This window comes from Poecilia latipinna, unplaced genomic scaffold, assembly GCF_001443285.1.
Source record: "Poecilia latipinna isolate Pla-1442-1.1 unplaced genomic scaffold, P_latipinna-1.0 Scaffold4290, whole genome shotgun sequence".
Taxonomy (NCBI): Eukaryota; Metazoa; Chordata; class Actinopteri; order Cyprinodontiformes; family Poeciliidae; genus Poecilia; species Poecilia latipinna.
In genome coordinates, this window is record NW_015116906.1 from 1 (window position 1) to 26,600 (window position 26,600).

The window sequence follows — 26,600 nt, forward strand, 5'->3', positions numbered from 1 at the left end:
ATACCCGGGGGGGGGGTTTTTAAATTTTTTTTTTTTTTAAAAAAATTTTTAAAAAAACCAAAAAAAAAAAAAAAAAAAAAAAAAAAAAAAAAAAAAAACTGCAGCTGGATGGTTTGAAAATAAATAACCATACCGACACCAAACTTATAAAATCTTAATCATTTACGACCGTTTTCCTGTGTGGATCAGGTTTTCCCAGTTGCTTTAGAATGAAAGCATGTTGGATATTTACACTCTACCATTCATTATTACGTACTCTGGCCTGAACAACAGGTCAATTATTCAAACTTCAGTTTACAGCGTTTTGTGAATTAAGGTTTTACTGCCTCTGTCCCCCACAGTTGGTGAAGCCTGCCCCACTTTTTCAGGGAGTATTAGCTGCAGGAACACGGCGAGGTTTAATGTACCGTACAAACACCAGAGCCGGCTCTACAGCTGGCAGGTGGCAGATCTGTGATCTGCGTATTCAAACTCACGCAGCTACCTATTGTGGTCCCTTGATCCTGGATTAACTATCAAACGAGCTCTTAATGCAGGTTACCAGGGTTTGGGAACAATTCCCTAAAACAATCAGTTGATTACTTTCCAACGATTTTCCTCCTCTGCCAAGCAAATAATAATACTTTTTGTTTTAACTCTTAAGCCCCCCTCCCTGTTTTAATCAACAAATTAAGCATAAATCATGTTTGATCTTTATTTACTGGTTGCTCAGCAGTTGGTAGAGGTCAAGGGAGATTACTGGATGCTTTAATAGCCCGAAAACAAGCCAAACATTCCTCCGTTTCTCTCATGGACATGTACAACAGTAAAGCGTCTTTGTTTCATGTCAGAGGCTTTGGGGGAAAGGACACATTTATAAAAGTCTTTATTACATTTTTTTTTTAATCTTCCCCATCTCCTTTGGTTTATTTTGGCTCCTCTCAAAGTAAAGGATGTTCAAACACATTCTAATTGAGAAGTGTACTGTTTAGTAAGCTATACATAGTGAGATAATTGGCATCTTGACAGAGTGATATGATTTAGCTGATTGTACTTTGCTCTCTGCCACCACATAAATCTGTCCCTAGTGACTCCAGTGGAAATTACCAGTTTTTTACATATTCAGTCTCCTCCACTGAACAGTTCCTCAGACACCTGAGAGAGCGGCAGGTGGAAAGTTCCCAATGAGCTGAATTTATGAACAGATCAGTGCTTTGATTTCCTATGAAATCTCACTTCTTAAAAAAAAAAAAAAGTCCTGAAGTTTTCCATGAATGGACGAAAAATTGTTAATAGGATCAATAAATTAAAATGTGGTGTCAAGCAGTTCACTGCAGGCCAGCCTGAGCAAATTTCCTGACTAAGTAGGCAAGGAGAGGCAACTTTATTGTTTTTAGCACATTTCAGTGACAAAGCAATTTAAAGTGCTTTACATAATTAAAAAGTTGATAAAACAACAAATAAGCAAAACATGACATCGCAGTGGTAAAACAGAGGAAAGCAATGACAGGTTGAAAAACAAACTACAATTTATGATGGTCCAGTTGTTAATCAAAGGCAGCTTTAAACAAATGGACTTTTAAACGATACAAGAACTCAGTCTTCCAAAGTTTGTTCCAGATTAGTGGAGAAGAAAAGCTGGATGCTGTTTCATCAAGTTTGGATCCGACTCTGGGATTGCTGAGTCGACTTGAATCAGAAGAAGGAAGGTTGACGCGCTCAACATGCTCTGTGACACATTGCATAGGTCCTAATTTTCATTCTAAGTCTTACTTTTATAAGGGTAAAAAAAAATAAAAAATGCAAAAATAGGTGGAACCAGCACTTGAAGCCTACAGCTAAATCAGCAGGAGCTTCTCCAATAAAAAATAATTACAGATAAATCACAAATATTATTATCACAGTAATAATTAATGCCATACCGTAATAGCAAAGGCAGAAAAATGATTCTAAAATGTGCAACATTTTCTGTTTTAACTTTTTCGTGAAAGTATTTTGATATTGTCATATTTTCGCTCAAAGTTGCCATAATGTGAGACTCTAATATCAGCCAATGTTCACATTAATCAGAAATAAATTACTGTGAATGGGTTACGTTTTGAAAAGAGAAAAGTAAAAGAAAAAAGCCTCTATTTTCACACGGGTCCAGCCGTGCTTGAACCATCTTGGTGAGGCTGTAAATCACGAGTGAATTGTTTTGTACTTATTCCACTCTTACGTCCACCCCCCTCTCTGGGAGCATTCACAAACAAAAGGGGCCACACATGACCACAAAAGAGAAAGTCATTTGTGAAATGTCCTGATTATGTGGGTTGTGCAACGTAAAAACAATTTGCCTGATTACTTCCAATTGATTTGTCCTCGCAGTTAAAACCTCAGCGAGCAGCCCGGTGAGCCGCCCCGTGCCACGGCGGTGGGCAGGGGGAAGAGGAGTAATTTCTCGGATGTGCAGCTGAGCCAGCTTACTGCCTAAGCTAAAGCCCACTGGATGCTGCTAAACCTCTGAGAGTCTAAACACCAGGCTAGCTACCAGCTAACAGTGTCTGCTAAAGCCCTGAGGGATTTATGTGTGGAACAAAGTGAATTAAAGGTGACCTTCTGAAAGGGATGGAGAGACAAAAGGGACGGCTGATGGGGGGTGCTGGGGATTTCACAGGTTGCTCATGCTTTACCTGAGCAGATGCAAAAAAAAAAAAAAAAAAAAGCTCTGCTCCATAAAAAAAAGTCTCTCACAACTTTCCCATCTTCCCTGGCATTTGGAAAAATGTCCTCCAAATACATAAGAAATAGCTTCATTAAATTAAACTGAAGTAACTAAACAGTTTGGAAAAGCAGATCTGCTCCAAAAAGCTTTAGATTTAACAAGATCCTTAGAAAAAGAACAGAAAAAAAATGTCCACATTGTGTTGCTCTTCTGTAAAGGGGATCTTTACCTCCCAGATATCTGAAAATACCAACTCAGTGGCCACTTAAGCGTCATTGCTGATTGAGTGCATAATAAGTTTACTTCACTCTGGATTGACGTAGACCGCTCTATGTTCGACTGCAAATTAGGATCTCTACTTTTTCTAAAGAAAGCAAAACCCTTAATTCTGTCTGCAAATAACCTGTTTTACCCCAATTTGCAGAAATTCAGCTTTTTTGTTCTTACCTGGAATAATGGACAACTTTCTAAATTCCAGTGACAAAGAAAGATCCAAACTGAATAACTTAATGAAAGAATCTAACCGGTTGTCATTTAATTAACTGATTTAAAAAAAATAATGTTTCAAAAAGGACTTTTTCTGGTAGTTACACATTAGGACTTATGAAAAATACTACACTGTTGATTTTTCAGGGCACATTAGATACAGTAAGACAATTTATTTTTACAGCGTCACCTACTTCTACTAGCATATTTTACAGTGCTCTTAAATGTCTCAATGCAGGGAAAACTACTCACTTGAAGGGAGTGTGGGAAAAGGGAAGTTAACTAAAATTACAGATGGTGAATGGAATGATGCCTGGAGAAATGTAAAATCTTTAAGTGTTTGCAACAGAGTCGAAGCAACTCAGCTTACCCTTGCACATTGCTTCTGGTGTTGTACTAAAGTGAAACAATTTTGACAGATCATTGGTGAGGAAATGAACAAAATTCTGTTAACTAAAACAATAATCTTCTATTAACTATTAGAATAACTTACCCAACTACTGCTGATAAATATAAAAGAAAGCGCTACAGAATGCTAACTTTCCGTTTGAGAAAATGCCTCTTTAGCTGGATTTTTGAAAAATATTTCGTCCAGGATACAATGGCAGAAGGTTATGCTCAGCTATGTCACAATTTTTTTTTATATGTTCTTTTGTATTATAAAATAAATAAATACAGTGCATGGTTCAGCACTAAGAGCTACATTCGTAACACCTGACTAGGACTCTTGAGTGTGCTTATGGGCTAAATGTTCTTTTGTTTGTTTGTTTGGTTTTTGTCTATCTACTATGTAGATGTTGAAAAACCCTATAAATATAGAGAGAGGATTTCTGGATTACCTGACTGTTGATGTCGGCTTTGTGCTGCAGTAAGACAGACACCAGCTCCTTGTGCCCTCTGTCACAGGCCCAGTGCAGGAGAGCCCGACCCTGCCAACACAAGCGCACAAATCACACAAACTTGAAGAGCTGCATAATTGTGAAGCGGAATAATGATGACTGATATTCAAGTGTTTTTTTTACAAATAGTAATTTCACAAGCATAGCCTGCACTTATATCCACAGCTCATGAATCAATACTTGGTGGAATCACTTTTTTATTGCAATTACATCTGTGAGTCCTTTGTGCCAATCGTCCTCCAGTTATGGACATCTAGAGACTGAAATGTTTGTCCATTCTTCTTTGCACATTACCTCAAATTGAAGGGAAAGTTTCTGAACACCAGTGTCAAAATTTAGGTTTGGACTTTTGCTGAGCCATTCTAATTACATTTAAAAACTTTGATCTAACAATTCCTCTGGATGTATGTTTGGGTTTGTCGTCCTGCTGGAAGGTGGAACATTTCAAGTCTTTCACAGCCTCTGACATATTTTCTTTCACCGTTGCTCAGCATTTAGCTCCAGCCTTCTTCCCGTCAACTCAAACCAGCTTGTCTGTCCCTGCTAATTAAAAAATAACCGCCGCATGATGCTGCCACCATTTTATTTTTTTTACCATGGGGGCTGTATGTGCAGCTTATTAGTCTTAATCTTCTTCTTAGTTGAATGCAGGTCAAAAAGTTTCATCTCATCTCTGAGATGAGATGAAACTTACAGACGGCCTTTTTTTCTTAAAGGTTCCTTTTAAACACAGTTTGTTTCTGCGCCACTCTTAAATAAAGGCAAGGTTTGTGGAGTGCACAATTAATAGTTGTTCTATTAGCGTATTCTTCCACATGAGCTGTAGGGCTGTGCCGTTCTCTCAAAGTGACGGGGGGGCCTTGTGGCTGCTTCTCTTTGCCCACAACCGGGTCCCTAACCTGTCGGAGGTGTTTTTTGGTTCAGGATTAAGCCGTTTGTTCACTAATGTTCTCTAACGAGCCTCTGAGCACTTCACTGAACAGCTGTCTAGCACAGCTTTGACTGAGATTCATTTACAAACCTGTGGACTCCATTTACTAATTACAAAAGTTTGAAGACGGTTAATTGAACCTAATTTTTATTAAGAATAAATGACTAAAAGGAGCTGAATACATGTGCATGTTACACTTTACAGAATTGTATTAGGATGTTTTTTTGTTTGTTTTTTTTAAACCAATGCTTTTCTTCTTCAGATTCATGCACTACTTTGTGTGGACTCATCACATAAAATGTCAATGAAAGATAGAAATGTTTGTGGTAAAATGTGAAGAAAATATGAGGGGTATGAACACTTTTTTGAGGCGCTGTATCTTGGTTTGTGTGGAGAAGAATTGGTTAAAAGCCACAAGACAAACTGCAGAATCAAGCACTTCTTACGCATACACTATCCCACAGCCCTTTCCTTGGGTCTAAGATTCTTGTTCTAATAAAACTTCAAGAGCTCATTTTTCAATGAGGCCAATTAGGTAAAGCAAACTCTGCAAGTCCAATTCTGTTGCTTAAATCATATTGATCACCAGGGCTGCATGTTAAAATGGCTACTTATAAGTCAGGTCAGAATACCGATGTTGCCTTCTCTCACTCTCTCTTTAAGGTGCTCTGCTGCAGAGTGTTGCCTGCATTTTCACTGCACATCAGAGTCTCGTGGTTCAAACAGGAGAATACAAACTCAGAAATATGATGGCTCTCAGGTCCAGCAGTGATAAAACCCTAATTAAATCATGTAGAAGACTGAACTGGTACAATAGATCGCACTAAATCATGACTAAATTAGTGGAGGGAGGCTTTTTTTTCTTTTTCTTTTTTTAGCACTGTCTTATTAAGTAAGAAAAACTTATTTTCTTAATGCAAAGAGTTGGGACATGTTCCAAAAAAAGAAACACATCTCCACAAGAGAATTAGCAGATAATAAAGAAAATAATTACACATTTATAAACACCTGTTGTGCAAGCCAGATGTGAAAACGTGTTTTGAGTCCTCCTGTCATTGAAACATTGACATCTTGCTTCAAAGGTGTGGATGTTACAACCTTTCTTTGACAACTCTGGCATTTTACTTGTGTGAATTTGCCAAGGGGTGGTTTAAGATTGCACTTGTTTGATGACAAGAAGTAAAAATAACATGTTTTTATGGTTATCATCTTAACAAAAAAAATGTATATAATGGAATTACTTTAAAACAGCTTGTCAACTAAATCAGCAGCACCTTAAAAAGCTTGATTAGTGATGCTCCTTTTAATTACCAAACGACCGATTACGTCTTTCTAAGCATAGCAGCCTCTTTTTTTTAAACTTAACTGACTGCCAGTGCATAGCAACAAGTGGGGGAGGGGCAGCATCGCATAACTCTATTTCTATTTCATATGGAGTTATCACAATACTTTGAGAAAGTAAAGTCTTTTTTTAATGTTTTGTTACGTGTTTTGCTGTTTTCATGCCTACCAGGATTATTTTTAACTGTTTTTATAATCATTCCACTGCTTTTGCTTCACTGACAGACAAAGGACGCACAGCAGCAAATTGATTAAAGACAAAGTTAAGCCATTTCTTTACACCTGCTGAAAATATATCACAAACTTTAACATTAACATTCAACACGAGAACTGAACTGAGGTGATATTTCTGATCCACACTCATAAAACAAGTGTTGAGACAGAGCCCCTTTCTTTTAACCTGCATTTAACACTATTTTGAGCTGAAACGTCACCACTGCCCTCTGCTGTCTAGTGGGCAGAACAACAAAAAATTAGAAGAACACAGTAGTTGTGGCTACACAAGCGTTTTCAGCAGAGATGGCTCAACCATCTGGCCTTTGACTGTGAGCTCAGCGGATGAATGCCTGTTTATTGTGAAGAGTGGCGGTGATTGAAGAAAGGGCAGGGGGCCAGTTGGCTCGTCTGATAATGAATCAAAAGCAGACGGATGGATTTCACGATCCATCCAGGAAACACCTGATCACCGCAGCGGCAGTTTCTGCAGTTTTAGACATTTCAGTCCTACCTATTGGTCCTTATGTCTGAGTGAGAACAGAAACCTCTATGTGTAAACTAAGATGGAGCTGCATTGTCTGCCACTCATTAATAGGTCATATGCATCTTTACAGCAGGTCCAAGCAAAGTCACTGACTGTGGACACATACAGCTCTGGAAAAAATTAAGAGACCACTGCATTGAACCCCATTGAAAACCTCATGGTTATTCCACCAAATCTTGATTTTTGAACTCTTCCTGAGTTAAAACATTAGTAATGTTGTTTCTAAATGATTATGAACTTGTTTTCTTTGCATTATTTGACATCTGGAAACACTGCCTCTTTTTCGTTATTTTGACCATTTCTCCTTTTCTGCAAATAAATACTAAACTTTTGCTTGGAATTTTGGAGACATGTCAGTAGTTCATAGAATAAAAGAACAATGTTCATTTTGCTCAAACATGTACCTATAAAAAGTAAAATCTGAGAAACTGATCATTTTAGGTTGTCTCAATTTTTTTTTTTTCAGTGCCGTGTATGCAAAATATTGGTGAAAGAGTCCTCAGCAGGACAACTTTGTAGAAATAGCAGTCTAATAATAAGTAATAATTTGTTGGAGTAGGTCTATTTACAGCAACTCTCACATGGAAACTACGTCAGCTTTTACATGCTGTTTTTGGAGCTGTACCTCTTCGTCTTTGGTATTGACATCCAGTTTCTGCGTGCTGATGGCATTCCTGATGTGCTCGATGTTATTTTCTCTGCAGTAATCAAAGATGTTCTTGTCTTCTTCCCTGAGAACAAGATAGGAGGAAAAACAGAAACAAAAACAGTTATGTTGTCATTTTTCTTTTAGCAAAACAGGAAAATAAGGGCAATAATTTATGGTCACTAAGTCTTTGTAAATTAGTGGGTAAATCCCTGTGCAACTCAAGTTTTGATACAATTTTTTTTCCTCATACGTTGTTTTTGGTTACTTACAGCTTTGCAAGAAATGCATTTGCGAAAACCATCGATGTCAAAGTTATTTCCCTGCTCAAAATACTCTCCAACATATGTGTCCTTTGCCAGTCAGTGAACTTAAACTTCCTTCCTGGTTCGTACGTCATCCAGACATATGCCACATAAGTAGTAATGACATCAGTTTTGAATCATCAGAAATTTAACACTATCAACATATGATACTCAACCATCTGATACCACAGCGGCAGACACACATGCCACATCCCCAAGGGACAGAGACACGCACAGCGGCACCATCCCACCTCTAATTATATCTCTCTGTCTCTAATCACCTTGTTGCATTGGGGACAGGAAGGAGTGCTTTGGGGGTGTGGGGAAGGTGGGAGAGATGTTGGGTAAAAAGGAGGGGTGCAAAATCTCATTTAGAGCTTTACGCTTTCCACTCCCTCTTACCCACCCAAGCCATTCAAATTAATTGAATTTAGTGCTCTATTGTCTGAAAGAAAACCTGCATATTTGACACTCCTACTGCTCCTACAGAGTCACTCAGTCAACACAAATCCCATAGTTCCTCAAGTTGTCTTCCTGTGCTGCTTTGGGCATGGAAAAGTCCTGAGAGCCCAGCTAGCTTGAGCCACACTTACACTCCATGAAGGCTAAACATGTTCAGCACAACTGAACCATCGGCGGGTGATACAGTTAAGCCTGAATGTTACTCATACTCTTAGCAGATTTTGATTTTAAATGATTTTTTTTTTGATAAAGAAGTTCCTTTATGGTAGAAAATGTGACGGGTATCGCTCAAAAAAAATAACAAAACAGCATAAAAGAAAGCAGCTGAAACAATAGTCATTGAGTTATATGATGCTCAAAGAGCAGAACAGCTCTTTTCTGCAAGTTTTTTTTTCTAAACATGATCTACTCAACTTGAACTGAAATATATGGAGTGAAAATATTGTCAAATAGCGTCAAATCAAAATATGTTAAAAATGCTAACATTAACCAATGTTAGCATAAACTACATAGTGCAGTTTATTTACGACAACTATATATGCACAACCACGCAGACTCATTTGTTTGAGTAAATTACACAAGATCTAAAGTATAGCTTTTAAAGCCTGAGGAATTTTGCAAAAACTATAATTTTCATGCTTATTTGGGTAAAAGAAGACAGTACAGAAAAACAAAAAAAAAAAAATGTTGAGTAGCTCAGATCAGTTTAACACCACATTGAGGGGAGATTAAACTTGAAATTTAAAATTAAAGTATGTTACCTTTTTCTATGAGAAAAAACAGATACAAAGAGAGTTTTCTCAGTTGTTCCTTCTTTTTTTTTTAGTAATCCTCACTTCTTTTCTTTCAGTTTCTCAGTTACATCATCTCTCTTTTGTCTTCACTCACTCTTTTTCATCTGCTCCTGGTGAATGATGAATAACTCATCACGCTTTTAGCAGAGGAGGGTTATGTATCAGCACATTCATTTACATACTCCTGATTACTGCAGCTATGTTTATTCATGAAGCCCTCTGGTGGACCACGCCCACTTCCTTGTCTGATGGCCATCATGACCCCAATGTTTGCCTGATGCGTGGCCACCATCCGTCTCCCCCGGCAACTAATCAATAGGCCGAGTCATCCGTCTTTAGTTGATGGTGAGACAGGGCTGGCATGACACATACATATGAATGACGATGAAGAACCCACACACACACACGCGCGCGCGCACACACACACACACACACACACACACACACACACACACAGCAGGGAGCTTTGGGGTTATAAACAAGCATTAAAATGATTTTACAAATGAAGGCACACACACACGAACAATTATTTGGACAACAACTTTTAGCACAATTGTACAAAGGAATCCAAATACACAGACGCAAAGCAACAGGCCATATTCAAACAAGTAATTAATGTGGGCCTTATAAACAACATGACATCCACAGCAGTGCAAAGCATGCTGGGAAGGTCACTCTGTCATCACGGCAGCGCCAAGGTTTTTACCGTTTGTGTATCTAGGATGTGCATGTGTGGGAACATTATGTGCTCACAAATGTGTGCATGTCCAGTGTGGTGTACTGGCAGATATGTCCTTCATCCATCAGGCCAAACTGGTCACACTGGTAAAAAAAAAAAAAAAAATACTCATCTGTCTGGCCTGAGTTTTAGTGATCAGCAATATGGCCACATAATCCATCAAAGGCACACGTACACTCACACAATCTCTCGTCTTGCTCCCTCGTAAGACCTGAGCTTTGATAGAAGCACCTGAAACAATGAGAACTGAAATAACAAAGGTCTGGCTTCCAGCAAAGAGCTCGCTTTTATCGGAATCCATCTTGCAGGTGGTCGGCAAATTGCAAATGCAGCATTCGAACCCTCCGATCAGCTCAGCGATTGCTAATCAATCCTGTTTTCATCTATAAACGTTCCACACACACACACACACACACACACACACACACACACACACACACACACAAACACACGAGTGGAGGTAGAGTGAGCAGAGCAATTAAATCTGCCTGGTTAACAGGTGTTCAGCTGTTTAATATGGAGGCTGTTTATGTGTGAGAAAGAGGAAATTGAAGAGCAGCAGAGCAGTGAGTTCATCACGTCTGGGAGGTTATGCATGACTTCGGATGATAATCACGTGGACATACAGCATGAAGTGTATGACTCTGTCTACTCAGGTGTGTTTGTGTCATGTTAATGTCATCCTTGTGACGGGTTCCCCATGAGTCTTTGCTGCGACTGGATATCACCAGGGGAACATCGTCCTGGGAAGTCGTCTGTAGCAACCTCGCTCTGCTGTACTCGGTGCATCTCCATAATCCTGCCTGTGTAATTGTGTAATTAAAAAGAAAAAAAAAAAAAAAAAAGGGGGGAGGGGGGACTCCGGGCACTTCTTACAGAAAATATGCATACTAATCATGTACAGCCATTTAGGAGGAAACCTGCAGGATTCACACATCTCATATTCATCTCCAAAAAGCTCTTTTTGCATTGAAATGAAGATGGGGGGGTTTCCAAGCTTCAGTGAGTCTGCCAGGCAGGAGTAAATGGAGAAAGGATTTCATTAACATAAATCAGAACTGCGTGACATTTCCAGACCTGCGACTGCAGTTACCGTCTGTTGAATATAATCAAATACAGCGTCAAGTCTAGTGGTTAACAATGCCAAGCTCACTAAGTTGACCTAAGAATTAAAACAGAGATACTGCTCCACAAAGATCTATGAAATACTTACACACAAGACAGTACAGATCTCTATGCGGTGAACACATATTTACTTTGAATATTAGACTAAAAAGCAGATTCTGGTGTGTGACTGAAGAGTTTTGAGCCTGGTTTCTGATCTCCAGTTTTCCAATTTGCAGTCTCTCTTTAAGAAAGATAATATATGAGACTATATGAACTGCCTTGCAGTCAGAAGGGGTCATATAATATCAACAGAGGCGACATGTGAGTAAATTCTGTTTTAGTCATAGGTATATCCGTACATTAACTCTGAGATTTCCAAAGCTCAAAACAGTTAGCTTCAGCCTTCCTTTTATCTGCCGAAAGTCTTGCTCTCTCTCTTTTGCAGTATGAATATAAGTTGAGTTCGGGTCAGTTTTATTTATACAGTGCTAATCCACAACAAATGTAGTCTCAAGGCACTTAACAAAAATCCTTTCAATTCAATCACAAATACATTCCAATTGATCCTAGTTATCAAACAGTACAGTGAGCTCAATTAATAATTTAATTAAAAGGTTTCTATCTCAGCAGATTGCATCAAGTCCTTGACTTGCAGCATTCACTGTACTGCATGGCATCATAGGTTGGAAAATGTGGCGTCCTTTTAAATTACTTTTTACATTTTGAAACATAACAATTAAAAAAAATAGAAGTTTGAACCCAACAAAAATAAAATAATTTAAGAGCCACATTTTCAAGATGAAGGCATCTTCAAAGTACGCTTCTTCTGACTTTATTATTAAAAACCGAAAGCGAAAATAGCTAAGTTGGAGTCTTCTTTCTTTAGAAACATCATCCATAATCAGGAGTGATGACAACAATAAGTGCTTAGGTGTATTGAATTTTAACACTGCTAAATTGGTGCATCTCAACTTGTATGTGTTGCCTCCGATTTAAATACCTTATCATCTCCTCCTGGTATAAAGAGCTGACCGCTGCTCCTCCAAAACCTGTTCTTCTTTCTGCTCCTCGTCGTTGCTGTAAGAATAACACAGAAAAATCTGAATCCAGCTTCGAGTCAGTTTTCAGTAAAATCTGGTATTTAAACACACAGATGTAAGCGACAGTTAACCAGTTTACAGTGCAGTGATGGCTTGTCTCAAGCACGACCATTTGTGTTGACCACCTGTCAAAGTCTCCACCCTCTCTGAGGAGAGGCTTTGGCCTTGCTGCTTTGTATTGACTCGACACAAAGAGTCAGACATGTCTATTCACCATGAATGCCTCCACATGTAGACCCTCTCTAACAGTCTGTGCATTCCACATCCTGTATGTAATTTTGTAAATACTCAGAAACTCCCCTGTGTTGTCGGTCTGACCTCATTCCCGATAAATAAGTGCCAAAATGAATGCAAACATGATAACGTGTACTGCGCCTCGGTTTGTGACTCTTGTTAATCATCTGTGTTTTCATTTAATTCCATTGAACATCCAGTTGGGCAAAGAATTTATTACCTAGACTATTCTTCACTAACCAACCTTGACTCACAAAAGAAGCAGCACAAATCGGATTTCAGGGAATGGGGAGAGAGGGAGCAAAACAACTATGCGTGCACTTTTGGGACAAACTAATTCACTTCAGAAACTCAGAATATTCGCTGATGCACCGGCCCTGCTTCTCTGCCTTATAATGTAATATAAAGCCAGTGTCTGCTTAACAATTGAAAGGGGAACAGAGGTCAAATTGTGGCTATTATTCTCTCCCCTGCTCCTCTGTCTATGCACTCCTACTTACACCATTTAACTGTGCCTCCAAAAGAATAGCTCCAGCCATGCCATGACGCTTTGTTAACACTAATGCAATCAGGTTCAATTTTCTTTTTTTGAAGGCGTGGGTGGTATGAGCTTTTGCTGGGTTCTCCTCTGTTGGGCCGAGTCAGCAAGTATTTTCCCTGCACAGAATAGCTGAAGAGAAATGTGACATGGTTTCAATTGTGGTGGACAGTGATACTATTAAAAAAAAGGGGATATAAAAGAGGAAGAAATGAATAAAAGTGAGGGACATAAAGAAAAAGGCCACTGGGGTTAAAAATGGAAAGATGATTTGGGGGGACAGACACAGAGCGCTAGTGGACGATAGAAAGAAAGAGAAGGAGCTTAAGCACAACAGTAGGTCAAAAAGAACATGTGAGATGAATCCGCTATTCCTTTCTTTTCAGAAGGAAGAAAAACAACCTTGAGCTGATTTGTCAGATATACTGCTTGTAATGTTTGTAACTTTATACTTACTCCTAGTGTTAACAGCCAAAAGTTCACTTTTCTATTTGTTCTTCGCAATTTTCAAAGTGTAACCAACATGTAATGATTTTAGACTTTCAAAAACATACGGTGAATGGTAGAGGCATTCGTTTTTTTATTCCCATCTATCTGCTCTACATGCAAACAGCTTCATAATCCTCTACAGCAAGGAGAGGATCATGAAACAAAGTAAGATCAGTTTTACTTATATTTATTTCTTTTAAAGCTACTGCCAAAAGAAAACAAACGTATTTCAACTTATATTTTTTTCTTATGCTGCATGTACTGTATAAAATAATTTGGTAGCTAAAAACTGCAATATGACAGTGGCATCTGCTGGCAGAGAAACTACACTACATCCACTCAATATGCTTCGCACATAACAAGGTTAAAAATGTCGTAATGAAGGACCAGGAAGGCTTTACAGAAAGGCGTTATATTAAACACAGACAGAAAATGTAAATGTCTCATAATATTATTGGTTCTATTCTTAGAATACCAAATGTATCCAGAAAGCCTGATGAGTCTTAATTATTGCACGGTATGTCAAGATCCAGAAAACTGTAAATGACCATCTCGGGATGTTCAGAAGTGGTTGTGGTTTTACCTTTGTGGCGCCCTCGGGATCTAACACGTTGACAAGGGAAATGTATTCTTGCATTGCCTGTTCCGGCTGCATGTCTCCAAGCTGCTTCCAGGCTTGCCTGTCACGATAATACAGTGTTGCTTACAATTCAGGACCACTCCATTTTAGATGCTAAATCTAGGACTAGATGGGTGTTTTAAGAAAGACTCAAAGTAAAAAAAAAAAAAAAATCTTACAACAACATACATGACTAACGAAAAAGATTTTAGCTGTCAGAATCTACAAAAGCCTGTAATACTGAATGTTTTTTTGTTTTTTTCATTTTTGCATTAGGCCAATTACTCTTCTTCATTTTTCCTGTCTTTAACACAAATGCAAACTTACATATGAATTTAATTTTTCAGAAAACTGAATGTTGCTTGTTGAATTGCAACAGACTGAGTTCTTAACTTACCATTTCCGTTGTCCTTCAAAATCAAAGAAGCCAGGCTTTGATGTATTGCACTTTCCAACTTTGACCTGTTAGAGGAAAACAATTAGCAGGCATAATATCTGATGAACTACAAAGGTAAGCTAAAACAAGTAGGATTAAGTTTTACTACAAACCTCCAAAGAAAAGGGAAAGTGCTGATGATATGTACTACATTTTGCTAAAGGAATTATTCTCATTGAGGTTGTACACATTTTCCATGTTGCAACCACAAATGGATATGTATTTTATTATGATTTGTGTGATAAGCCAACAGAAAAGTAGCATCTGATTGTGAAGCAGAAGGGAAAAAAGATCAGTGGTTTACATTTATTTAAATCAGCATCAACAGCTCGTGTAATGGCCATCATATTGTTTTGTATTTATTTTCAAGTCCAGTTTTTAATCTTTAACTACATTTTTAAAAAGCATATGCTTTCTTGTCATCTTCTGGTATTTGTGTTAAATCCTCACATATTTGTGACCACACTTGGGGTCAAGAACCTAACTTTGGGAACTTCTGCTGTCGTCGGCTTTGATTTTTGGTATTTATGCAGAGCACTGTGTGTTAATAGAAAACTAACATTCCTCATCAGTCTGAACACACCATACAAACAGTGAAACATGGCAGTAGCAGCATTATGCTGTGGGAGGACTTTTATTCAGCAGAAAGCTAGTGCTTGATGGGAGGTTTGCTGAAGCTAAACCCTGAAGCTAAACTGGGAGGGGAGGAGGGATATTTGTATTAACAAATCCGATAACCTCACAGAGAGGGAAAAAATTAAAATATATTTGAATGGTGTTGCAAGGCACTGAAGCAAACATTTGCCATTTTGCCTGAAGCCACATGGTGTCACTACCTACATCCAACATACACCTTTCGATGCCACTGAAATCCAGTTTGGTTTAACCCACACACCTGTTTGTAGCGGGCGTACAGGTAGAGCAGCTGGTCCCTGCTGGCTGTCTGTATCAGATCCTTCACGCGGTCGGCTGCAGACTCAAACTCCAGCTCCAGCTCATCTCCCTCCAGCTGGTCCCCCATCCCCACGGCGCTGCAGTCAAATTTACTCAAACCCAAGTCCGAATCAGAGTCTGAGCCCGCTCCACCAAGAGGCTCTCCCGTATCGGGCCGGGCTGGGTCCGTACCGGAGCCCGTCGCAGTGTCCGGAGAGGACGACGGGGAACCAGAGGCCATTGTTATTGTTTACAACGAACCGTCTCAGACGACCGAGACTGTTTTTTCCCCCCGTGCGATAAACGTTGACAAGAGAGGCACGGCCGTGGCAAACTGCAAATCAATTAACAATTTAAACGAGATTTTACCATTTAATACGATAAAATTCCACGAGAGAGGGATTTGTTTCTGCCGTTGGTCCGTCTCTGGTACTGTCATCAAACGGCGCCGGTGTTTCACTAACGCTACTGAGAATAGTTCTGGTTCCACTTTGAAACGTTCAGTTGGTAAGAAAATTAACATTAAGGGGAATGTAACAATTAAACAAAAATATCTAAAAAATAATATTATTTATATAATTAAAAAAACGTCCCGTGGGATGTTTTGTTTTTGACGGATAAGTCAAGTTAAGAAGACAAAGAAGAACAAATGTAACTAAATGTTGCATTACGAACTCTAAAGTTAGCAATCTGATCTCTTGTAACATAATTATCTGAAAAGCTTTACTAGTACATTATTTTGGAGCGACAGCTATTTCAATTTTGTAAGATATGGTTAAAAGTATTTTTACTATCTATTATGAACTACAGTGCGTAGTCAATAAAAACGCCCTTCGGACTATACTTTATTGTAATATTTTAGCTAGCTAATAAGCAACTATTAGACTCCTATTAAACGGCCGTGTTTTCAATGAGTAATTAGTAAATTATTTAATTTCTATTCCATGTAAATGTTATCCAATAGAGATCATCTTCAAATCAAAGCTGTCATAGCAAATGGGAGAAATTAATTCATCAAAATTTGGTAGGTATTTATTTTTTCACCTTGTCTTTTTAGTGTTTTCAAAGATCGTCGGGGTGACAAGCTTTAGCTTCAAATGTCCAGGAGATGGTGCTATTGGAACAATCATTTAATGATAATTTGTGATTTTTGGAACAGCCACCACTGGTTCAACAAGGCTTTGGTCAAAATGTTTAAAAATGTACTCAGGTCACTCTCAAAACGTATACAATTAAGTTACCCACATAAATTTATTTTGCATAGCCACAATGAATATTTCAATTCTACAAAATTCTTAAATGTCTGCATGCACGAGATTCTCACAGTATCTTAATTAAAAATTCCAGTTTCACAGTATCAGTGTACCACCACAAAAATGTTGAAACAAAAATGTATTTATAACATCATCTATCTACTTTTATTCAAATCAGGAAACGTGCTATATGTTTCCCAATTCTATAAACATAAAACTAAAATTATGCTTCCTTTAGTTTGCACACCATGAATGTGTGTGTTTGTAGTAACCAAAAATGTTTTCAAACAAGCAAATGTGTCTTTCTTGTAATAGAGGGAGAACTTTAGCCTCCTTACAACAAGTTGACTGGCATTGCTCACTGGCAGGTGGGAGAGAAGTAATCTTGTATTATTTTCATGAGCCAACAGATAGAGAAAACATGGAATAGCGGTGAATCTTCACAAGAGTGGCTGGGCTGAGTTGCCTCAATAAAGATCTGTGTTTATAGCTTCCCAAAGGAAAAGGTTTCCCATAAAATGAAGGCAAAAGACAACTTTTTTCCACTGGAGCTTTACCTTTAGGGCCCCAGACTCTGGAACTTTCTACCTTTGGACTTAAGTCTAGTTAAAAATATATATTTTTAAATCCACTTATTATTTGTCTCTTTTGTGAGTCACTTTGTGATTTTATAGAATGAAATGTGGTATAACATTTACTAATAAGAAAAAGACTGGGCAAAATGGTATCAGTGGGACAGTTTAAAGGGAAAAAAAAACTACTTAAAAAAAGAAATTCATACCGTCAATCAAGTGTGGTGGTATTGTGATGGTCTGGGGCTGAACATTCAGAACCTGAACATTTTGCTGTAGAGCAGCAAAATGAAGGTCATCTTTGTATAAAACCCAATGTTATCAAATTTGTTGATCTGAAAGGTTTTAATGTGATAAAAAAAACCAAATGAATTAATCATGACATAGCCCACCTTGTTTCAAACAATTTTTCATTGCTGGGAACTTTTTCCACTAGAGCAAGGGTTTAAATCTGACTGCATAATAAAGCTGAATAACCCAACTTTTTAAGGTACGGTAATTTGTTTTTCTTCTTCCACCATCATTAACGTTTTTTTTTTTTATTTATTGCATCAGTCAAAAATCAGATTTGGAGCATGATGAAATGTTTTTAAAAAGATAAAAGTAGGGGTTGCTTGTTATCCTGTTCTTGTAGAACTTTATAATGGGATACAAACAAGCAAAACAATAACTCAAGCATCCAATTTGTTGTTGCAAATAAAATTGGTCAGTCCTATCCATGATAATTAATGAGATTATGAGTCAATTATAGAAACAAATCATGCAACTCTGCAAGTCTATGCTTTGGCTTTCCTGTATTTAGAGGGAAATTAAAGCTGTAGCATTTAGAAGAAAAAAAAAATATGATCAAATAAGTTCATTATTTTATGCTTAGTGAAATTTATTCTTCTCTAGACAGTAATGTTCTAAGCTAATGCTTAATTAATTAGTTATATTAATTCACTTGTTTAGTGTCGAACCTGAGCAGGTGTTTTATCTGGGAATTAGCTGCAGAAGAAAGGAACTCTTCTTCATTCATAGAGTGTAACATAATTTCTGTTTTTATTGCAGACAACTCTCCACACTGCAGTATAGAAAGCCTCTATAAGGACACATTTAAAAGTAAGGAGTAGGTATCTGGAGTAGCAACAGTTATCCGGAGGTCCCAACAGCGCCCGGTGCCAGAGCGCGCCCTGCTGACGCAACCACGTCAGTGCTGTTCACTGCATGGCCGTCAGCAATGTCCCCAGAACGTCCCAGGGAGGGACCGAGGAAAGTCACTGAGCCAGCCTCACATTGTGCCGCCGGGCCACCTGTTAAAGAGAAGCCGCTGTCACCGCCTTGGTCCCCGTGAAGTAGCATGCGGGACGGGATCCGCTCGGAGCGCACTGCGTGGGACGAGCCCAAAGTGAAGTGAGAAGGAGCGGAGAGAGGCGCGCTTCCGCACCGCATGTTGAGCCAGCAAGTTGCCTGACAGAACAAAAGTCGCGTCGACGGGGAAGGGGAGAGACGCTCTCGGATTTAACAGAGCTTTCCAGGGACACTTGTTTCGGCAAAATGAAATTCGCGGAGCATCTTTCGTCCCATATCACCCCAGAGTGGAGGAAACAATATCTTCGCTATGAGGTACAGTTAAATTCAAATTGCAGGCTGTTTAAAAATAAATGCCTACTGGATGAAGACACAGGCGAAGATGTATTATGTTTTTAATGTCTTCAAAGAAACTAAAATACAACAAAATTATCTTTTTTTTTAAAGCACCTTTACGTATTTTTTAAATGTATATTTACTTTTGAAGTTTATTCTTCTCTTGAGGCCAATAAAAGACTGGAAAGATAGGAGATGCCCTATTGTTTATGGAGGGGGAATTGACTGCGGTTAAGAGCCAAAGGGAGCATTCAGGGTTTATTGTTGGTAGCTGAATGTAAAACACCTGAAATTAACTATTCAGCCTCTTTACCAACTGAATTCCTGATCAATATCTATTGTAGAAACATTTTTTCTTTCATTTTGGCCATTCCTAATATTGTATTTGTGCAACTATACATTTTTTTTCTACATAAGGACTCTCTTTTATTTCAGATCCCAGGAATAAACCTTGAATTTTTTTGTTTGTCTAGTTGATTTATGGGGTTAGCTCACAATTTGTGCTGTAATTTGTTGCAAAATTGGCAATTTAAACTACCAATTATTAATTTTTTTTATCATAATATTAAAAAAAAAACAGAAAATCATGTCTTTTTTCTCATTTGTTATAGGCATTAGTAATAATATTGTTACATTTAAGCAGTGGTAGTTAGCTCTATAATTATAAGAGTGTAATATTTTTTGTCAGAAATGTCTGCAGCCATAGAAAGGTAGATCCTTGTTAATACTCATGCTCTTTGTTGAGGGATGTACAGGACTTGGGGAGCATGCTATTTTTCACAACCTACTTCTTACCGGAGAAGCTTTGGTGCAGACATGCTGCTCAGTTCCATTTAGCTGTATGAATTATAGACAAAGACCCTGTTCTCGTCACCCTGTGCAACCTACACCCCAGACTCAACAGGAACTCTCTGCGGCAGTGTTATTTTGGTAACATGCACTGGATATTAATATTAAGTTTGGAAGTCCCTTCAGTAGGCATGGAGAGCTCTCCATCTTGAGGCAAATGACATGCTGCCGTGTTCGTGTGATTAACATGTCTTTAGATAAACCCGTAAAGGCGGAAAAAAAAGTTGATAATTTATCAAATGCAGTGGGAAAAGGTTCATCCTAAAATAAGTGTTATATTTAACAGTTATTAATTTGTACACAGGCACTCCAAGGCTGTGTAGTGTCGCTACATGTATATGGGGAAGCACACCGAGCTTGGGGACAGATGCATGGCCATACCAGCCATTTTACACCTCCAGTATTTGCCAAAGCACTCACTGACCTGAGATGGATGAGGATAGATTTTTTTTTTTTTTCCCATTTTCCGTGCCCAGGCGTAATGCCCATAAATGGTTAGAATTTTATGTTTACATTTATAGTGGTATTATATTTTGGCCAAATACAACGAATACCATAATAAAATAAATGTTATAGCTGGTTCATTTAATGCACCATATAAAGACATGGGCGCGCTAGAGATTCTACTCAATCGCTTATTTAGAGCTTAAGTAAATATATCATATTTTTAGTAACCGTAGTCTATAAATATCTTGTTGAATATTTGACTCTTTTTTGTTGTAAATAGTTAAATAACAGAAATGCTCTCATGTTCATGTTCTTTGAGTTTATCTCCAGTCTAAGATGCAGACTGTGGACCAAGGATGTGTTAGTGCCTTGAAGCCTTCAGTCTTTGTCTGACCTGTAAACACCATCAGCACTTGAGTGGGTGGCAGCTCAATAGCTGCTCTGTGCTGATCATGGGCAACTCAATTAAAGTCAGTATATAAGTTCAAACAGGTAAAAACACAATTTGAGTCATTCTCAGTCATTCAGCAAATATAGGTTATTGTTTATAAACTAGAATATCCACAGGGTGTCTGAGAGTGTGTATTCTCATGCAGAAAACATCATTTCTGTAATGTTATGCAGTTGTCAGTATTAAACGATACACTAACGTATTGTCTCAACAGTGCAGGTGTTTATTTGACCAGGACACAATGCAGAAAAAGCGACACCTGTTCACGTAGCTGTGTCTTTGGTTGGGTGGAATATTACAGCTGTTCAGATCCAGACTGAATATAGTTGTAGGTGACATTCTGTCTCCTGTGTGCTGACATTAATTAACCCACTGCCCAGTTTTCACTCTTCATTTTTTTTGTGTGTGTGCTCTATTGTGTGGGGAAGAAAGAAAAAACATACGCGGTCTGGGTAGATTGGTCAACCCGTTTCCATGCAGATTAGAGAAATGCGGCAAAGTGAGTGTTCTGTTCTTGCAAACAATGCCTTTAGTTGGTGAGGCACTTCATTCAAACGTGGGAACATTGACAAGATGATTGAGCGATGGAATAATTAGGTGTGTGCTTTACCCTGTGGGACTGTAGGTATAAACCTGTATGCTAAGCAGCTGCTTGTTATGTAGGCACATGTCCTTCCATCCCAAGAGTTTTGTCCAGAAGGACAGTAGATGTATATTGATGAGAAAGATTTTTCCTTTAAATGTAAATCTTACAACGAAGCAATTAATTTAACCTTCTGAACAATTATTGGATTTTTTCCCCTACATTTTACATTCAATATGGAGGTGAAAAAAATAGCCAGATGTGATGACAACTGTTGAATGTACTTGTATTTTGTCTAGCTTTGGAGTCTGAAAAACATCATAAGAGATAAAGATGTAGGTGTGTTTGTGTGTGGGCGAGAGAACAAGGTCTTTATATGCATTTGGCTGTTCCGTCTAATCATTCCTGAAAACCCAACGAGGAGAGGAGGAGAAAGCATGACTCCTGTTTACAGATTAAAAACCAAATTACTGTCTCGATTTAAACTGAACATAGATGTGATTTCACTAGCTTGTTGTCTGTTCAAAGGTCAAGCATTGCACCTTGCCTTTATCTTAATTAGACTGAGTATAGTGGGTTAGGCTTCGTAACAACTACATAAATTATGTATTCTGAGCAGTAGAAATGTTATTCATATGCAGAATACTACAGTATGACCATTATGTATACAACAAGCATTGCATGGCAACTGCTGAGAGCCCCCTTCCTTTCTATACCTCCCTCCTCCCTCCCATCCTCACCTCGCCGTTCCTCCCCCACTGGGAAGACATCTGGTCCCTTACCAGACCTGCCCTCTGCACTCCTCCTCCCCTCTTTCCAGCCTCTCCTCCCATCCTCTCCATTCCTCTTAATGTACAGATCCACTTAGACACAGAGCTGCCGTTTTAAGTGATCCATTGGCTTTCTGTTTGAGCCACAGATCTCTTCAGGCCCGGAAAGGGTCACTTGCATGTGATTATTTAGCTGGCTGTCACTGAAATGTGTTGGTTAGTTTAAATTCAACACATTGCGGCTTTTTAAGGATTTGTTCTGAAGATATTCATTATGAAAGCCATTCTTCTGCTTTGTGGAGGAGATTTAATCCCAGTACTTGTGCTGTATTTGTGTTTGGTTTAAGTGTGCCACATTCCTGCATGATCATCAAAGCTGATCCTCCCATAATACTTGACTTTGGTTTTGTCCACAGGCTTTGCGAATAAAAACGGTAGTGTCTGCTGGATCAACTCAGTTACATTTAAAGCCACACTCACAATGCTTCTTATAACAGCCATGACCTACAGCTTAGCCCTGCAGGTTTATGTCAGATATTAGAGTTTCCCATATATCAGTTGGTAGGTGTTTTCTAGTCTGAAGCCAACCTATGACATTCCCTATATGTCTGTAGTGGAGAGTGTAATCGCTTCATCTCTTCTGCCATCATCTGTTGGACAGAGCCAGTGGCTTAGAAAGACTAAACAACCTGATAAACGGTTTCAGTGACTGCTGTGGAAGCTCTGGAAATGATGGTGCAAAGAAGGATTCTTCATAAAATCAGTAAAATTATGAACAACCCTGAGCATCCTCTTAATGAGACTACTTTCAGTCGGAGGCTTCTTCAGGTTTGCTGTAATACAGACTGTTATTGGAGATCCTTCCTGCCCAGCATCCACAACAAGTCTTTGAAGAACCTGGGCTAATATGAGTTACAACAGCATTTAATTTCCCTTTTGGATCAATAAAGTATTTTTGAATTTGAATTCAGAGTGCTCCAATGCTACTTAACAAAATGCTTAGTTCTTGGTGGACGCTTCAGTGTCAGAGCTTCCGTCTGCTGCCGTTTTGCGGGTGGGGGGAACATTAATATCAGCTATCAACAAGCCTAATGCACTTTGATTCTCACCCATACATAGGATTTCCCACAGTGCTCCCTCACTGCTTTGTTGTTAAAAAAAACTCAAGGATGAAGTGACAGCAGACTCTTTTATAAATAAACCTAGGTTTTGGCTCAGCACTAGAAGTTTCTTATATGGATGTACATATTTCTGCATCTTATTTAATTTTTTTTTTTTATTATGAAAGGCTGCTTGAGGGAACATATATTATTTGCTTTTTCAAATGTTTAGATCTTAAAAGCTTAGATAACTAAAACTTTCCATTTGTAAGCTATGTTACCGTCTGCTTGCTGCAAGTTTGCTGTATCTCTCATGAAGAACCTTTAAAATATGCTGAGGCTCCGTGCTTGTCCATACATGCTCCTTACAGAAGCAGTATTTTCAGTTGAGATGTCCCACAACTTTAAATACTCCTGTTTACTGTGGGGGGGAAGAGTGCCCTGTGTACAGTCACGGGGTTTTGGTTACAGCAAAAATGAAAGGTTCTGTGCTGATCCATAGTGATGGTTGCTTGTGTCATTATAGAAATTTAAAACATGCATTGAGTCAAATCTGTATTTATAATTGGTAAGCAGTATTTCAAATGGAACCGCAGATTGAAAACCTTTTACAAATAGTTATTAAATGATCAAATGATGTCTGTCTGATTGGATTGGACTTGAGTGACCTGAAGTGATTAAAACTGAATCTCAATTGTGTATACACTTATATAAATTCAAGGCGTTTGTCTTGTCAAGACTCTAGAGGTCGCATTTTTAAAAACTTAACTAAAACACAGAGATGTAAACCTTAAGCAAACACGAGTTCTTTCATGTTTTCTGGGTGCATGTCTGCAGCCATCCATCATTTTAACACTCATGTCTTCACCAGGCCTTCAAGGAAATGCTGTACTCGGCCCAGGACCAAGCCCCATCCATAGAAGGTAAGGACCCTTGCTGTTTGGATAAACAAACCCAAACACACAGACGGGCAGAAACACTCTCAGACACACTTACATGCCCCCTGTTTGGGCATCCCCAGAATAACAGCCCTTCATCTGCTAAAAATAAATTCAAATTACTGCTAACTTGTTGCCACACTCTACACTGTGTGACTCAACAAGACCAGAGTCAATTATTATATCATTACTGTCTGCTTTACCTTCACTTTGTTCACTGCTTAAATGAACAGATAACATCACATGAGAAGATAGAAAACACCTGACTTGTCTTCATGGATGATTGATACAGTTAATGGATACATTTGTTCCGATGTTTATTTTATTCCAGAATTGGTGGGAAAGTGGATGTGTCTGTATGAAGCAAATACATCTATAACTGTTAAAATAGCCTATATTGTTTAGAGCCATGCACTGCAGGCCTGAGTGGCATAACAGAACTTGGGTTCAGTGCCAGCTTTGCCGAGCATTGCTGCTACCAGTGCAAAGATAAGAAAGGGCACTGGCTATAATTACTCTGTGCCGCTGGATTGCAAGAGATGTGTACTGAGGGAAAGAATTCAAACCATTTGCTTTTTATTTCAGATGGCCATTTGTGGAGGTAAACAACTTTCTTTAGTTGCAGGGTGGATGTGTACTTTATGACGACACGGCTGCACCGGCTGTGACTGACAGAGTGTGCCAGATCCAGTAGAGAAAAAAATAGTACTTGACCTACATGTGGCAGCACAAACATGACTCCTGCCATTCTCTGTTATCTGTTTTAGATAAAATTGTGTGGTTGGCTCACTTTTTCAGGTCCCCTCACAGAGCTGCAGCTCTGCTCACTGTGCAGACCTGATATGGAAGAGAGTGATGTGGCTCTTTCCATGAGCAATAGAGGTGCAACATAACCTCACTGGGATGAGCAAACTTTCAGTTTGTGTGAAAGCTGGAGTGTGAGCTAGCTTGATAAAATCAGTTTCAGAAATTTGCTCATTTGTTTTTTGATTGCTGCAGGTGTAAAATGAGACCTTTGGCATGCGCAATGAGAATTTCTTGATGAAATGAGATTTAAATATCACATGATTTTAAAACCTGCATTTATTTCTGGAATAGACAATTCATGCCTTGATGGTAACATATGAGGCCTGTCTATCGTTTGACTAGTGTCTCTAGGAGCTGCAGGGCAGGCTCAGTGTGCATGATATATTATTTCCTGTCCTGTGTATAAACTGTAGTCATAGGTCAATGTTCTGTCTCTGTCAGCCTAGGATGACATACTGCGCAATTTCCTTTGAAAAAATACAGAATCAATCAGTCAACAGAGAAATGTGTCTTCAAGTCGGGTTATTACACCATTTCCAAATTTCCCCGCTCAATCAACCTGATTAATATTCATATCACACTTTTGCACAGAATGCATTTGCATAGACATTAGTATCCTTAGCATTTTTTGTGTTGAGGTTTTTTTTTTTTTTTTTACTGTTGATTAGTGATTAACTTACAACATTTTGAATTTAACAGAAGTTGAGTTGATTTTGTCCATTTTGCTAATCAATAGGATGTTTTGTTTTTTGGATTAGTGTATTTAATTCCTTTAAACATTCATCGTAATATCTATAAGTCTTAACTTAAGCAAACATATTAATGAGACACAGCAGGGTGTAAGTGTAATCCTAAGATGACAAAATTAAAGTACCAATATACTTATTCCATATGACTAATATTGCAAGATAAAATTTGTTTTTGAAGATATTAGACAATTGTCATTTGTTTTGGTATTGTCAGGGGAAACAGGCTGTAATATAAGCAACAGCAGAAACAAATAGCATTATTGAGCCCTGAGAAATACATTCTCCTGTGCCTTGGTTTTTTTTCCCCTTTTCATAAGACAAATAAGATCAGCATGTGTTATTAAATATAGACTGACTGCAGCACTTTCTCTTACATTAGATTAAATTTAAAGTAGGACAAACCAGTCGATTTTCTTAATACTTTCACTCTTTTTTTTATTTCTGTAGCAAACCAGTTTGTAACGACGGCAGCAAAAATGGGAGTTTTGAATTCAGGACTATAACATCACTAATTGTGTAGTTTAACAAAATGCATGGTGCTTGAACAGTTTAATGACCACTGCATTACATTTCTAAAATGTCCTTTGTTAGAGGAATACAAACATACCTGGTTGAGTAAAAAAGATCATAATCCTGCTTATTTTACTTTCTACTGAAGGTAAAATTAATTAACAGAATTTCTGTCTTCCTATTTTTTTTGTCTTTTTTCATGCTTCAGCATTTTGATATTCATAAAGTGTATCGTTTGCCTGGGGGAGACAGTTTATTGAATTATAAGAACTTGCTCACCCACACCGTTTCTTCCCTGGACACCCTGCTGCAGCTGATTAAGATGTGAGCGGTGCAGTAGTTGGTGAGTGCTTAGCAAAGCGCATTTCAAGGCCTCCTCTATCTAAGTCTCCTTATATTGTTAACAGATTGGAAGACTAGTGATGCACAATATTAGGAAGACA

General features: G+C 38.4%; 1 protein-coding gene across 1 annotated transcript; it reads right to left on the reverse strand.

Moving 5' to 3' along the window:
* Nucleotides 1–3,126: 3,126 nt before the first annotated feature.
* On the reverse strand, nt 3,127–15,962 carry LOC106942452 (acyl-CoA-binding domain-containing protein 6-like). The gene is made up of 6 exons (XM_015025725.1): nt 15,465–15,962; nt 14,531–14,595; nt 14,098–14,194; nt 12,154–12,230; nt 7,726–7,831; nt 3,127–4,098 (listed from the first exon to the last, which is right to left on the reverse strand). The coding sequence occupies exons 1-6, from the start codon at nt 15,741–15,743 to the stop codon at nt 3,949–3,951; spliced, it is 774 nt and encodes a 257-aa protein (XP_014881211.1). The 5' UTR covers nt 15,744–15,962; the 3' UTR covers nt 3,127–3,948.
* Between the last annotated feature and the right edge of the window lie 10,638 nt (nt 15,963–26,600).

Excerpts from the sequence above, each read along its gene's own strand:
- LOC106942452 (XM_015025725.1), bottom strand. The coding sequence starts at position 15,743 with ATGGCCTCTGGTTCCCCGTCGTCCTCTCCGGACACTGCGACGGGCTCC. Across the intron at positions 14,596-15,464 it reads TGTACGCCCGCTACAAACAG|GTCAAAGTTGGAAAGTGCAA; the intron begins GTGTGTGGGTTA and ends TTCCTCTAACAG. Across the intron at positions 12,231-14,097 it reads ATCCCGAGGGCGCCACAAAG|CAACGACGAGGAGCAGAAAG; the intron begins GTAAAACCACAA and ends TTATTCTTACAG.